The sequence below is a fragment of the Charadrius vociferus genome, unplaced genomic scaffold (genome assembly GCF_000708025.1).
Source record: "Charadrius vociferus isolate BGI_N301 unplaced genomic scaffold, ASM70802v2 scaffold38, whole genome shotgun sequence".
NCBI classification, from domain to species: Eukaryota; Metazoa; Chordata; class Aves; order Charadriiformes; family Charadriidae; genus Charadrius; species Charadrius vociferus.
Window position 1 is genome coordinate 230158 of NW_009650176.1, and position 1055 is coordinate 231212.

General features: G+C 49.6%; 1 protein-coding gene across 1 annotated transcript in view; it reads left to right on the forward strand.

The window, feature by feature from the left end:
* NKX6-2 (NK6 homeobox 2) overlaps positions 1–654 on the forward strand; it is a 3988-nt gene extending 3334 nt beyond the window's left edge. Inside the window, exon 3 of the mRNA XM_009892736.1 lies at positions 54–654. Within this exon, the coding sequence (XP_009891038.1) occupies positions 54–302 (249 nt within the window). The 3' untranslated portion in view covers positions 303–654. The remainder of the gene's footprint in view (positions 1–53) is intronic.
* Positions 655–1055: the final 401 nt, after the last annotated feature.

Consider the following 1055-nt stretch of genomic DNA (forward strand, 5'->3'; position numbering starts at 1 on the left):
GGGGGGTCGGGGGCGGCGGCGGGGCTGAGCCGTGCCCGGTGCCCGGTGCCCAGGTCTGGTTCCAGAACAGACGGACCAAGTGGCGGAAGCGGCACGCGGCGGAGATGGCCTCGGCAAAGAAGAAGCACGACTCGGAGACGGAGAAGCTGAAGGAGAGCTCGGACAATGAGGACGATGACGAATACAACAAGCCCCTGGACCCCAACTCAGACGACGAAAAAATCACGAGGCTATTGAAAAAGCACAAATCCACGAACCTGTCCCTTGTCAGCCCCTGCAGCACCAGCTCGGACACCTTGTGAGGGCGCAGGCACTGACGGCCGCTCGGGCCGCTGCGGTGGGTGCCGCGACGCAGATGACTCGTACCTGGATGTTTAAAGTGGTGTGTTGTACAGCCTAAGATGTATGTGAAATGTATATATTTTTTACAGAATAAGTTATGAAATTATTTTCCTTCTCATCGATGTAAATTTCAGAGGAATTTTTCCAACTTTTTTGGTTTTTGTTTTGTGTCCCTTTAAGATTTGCCCCTCTTTCTTTTAGCCTCCTTGCCGATTTCCTGCTCCTAACAATCAGATTTTGTTACGTTTTGTATGGGTCGCCAAATCCAAGCTCAGCCACTTTGTATATAGTAAATTTCAAATTTTGTGATGTATATTTCTAGTGTAAAAACGGCTGTTTCTTTCACTCCTTCCCTCTACTCAGTGTTTTGGCGGTTTGATTTCTCCTGCCTCTGGATTTTATGCTTAATAATATCAAAAGAGAAAACAACCCAAAAAAGCACGAGAGAAAAACGGACACTTGATTTTACATTGGGATCAAATAATGTCTCCACACGGGTTGGAAAGACTTTGTATAAATCAATAAATTATTTAACAAGCTTCTCCTTCAGCGAGTTTCTTCCCGCATTACTCGTTTTCGCGCTGAGCCCTGGCGGCAAACACGGGGCAGGAGGACCGTGCCCGTCGCAGGGACATTTCTTGCTCTCGCTTCACCGCTCCGGTGGCTTCCATTTTTAGGGCCGGGGCCGTTCGGCCGCCGCCTGCCCTCGCCTC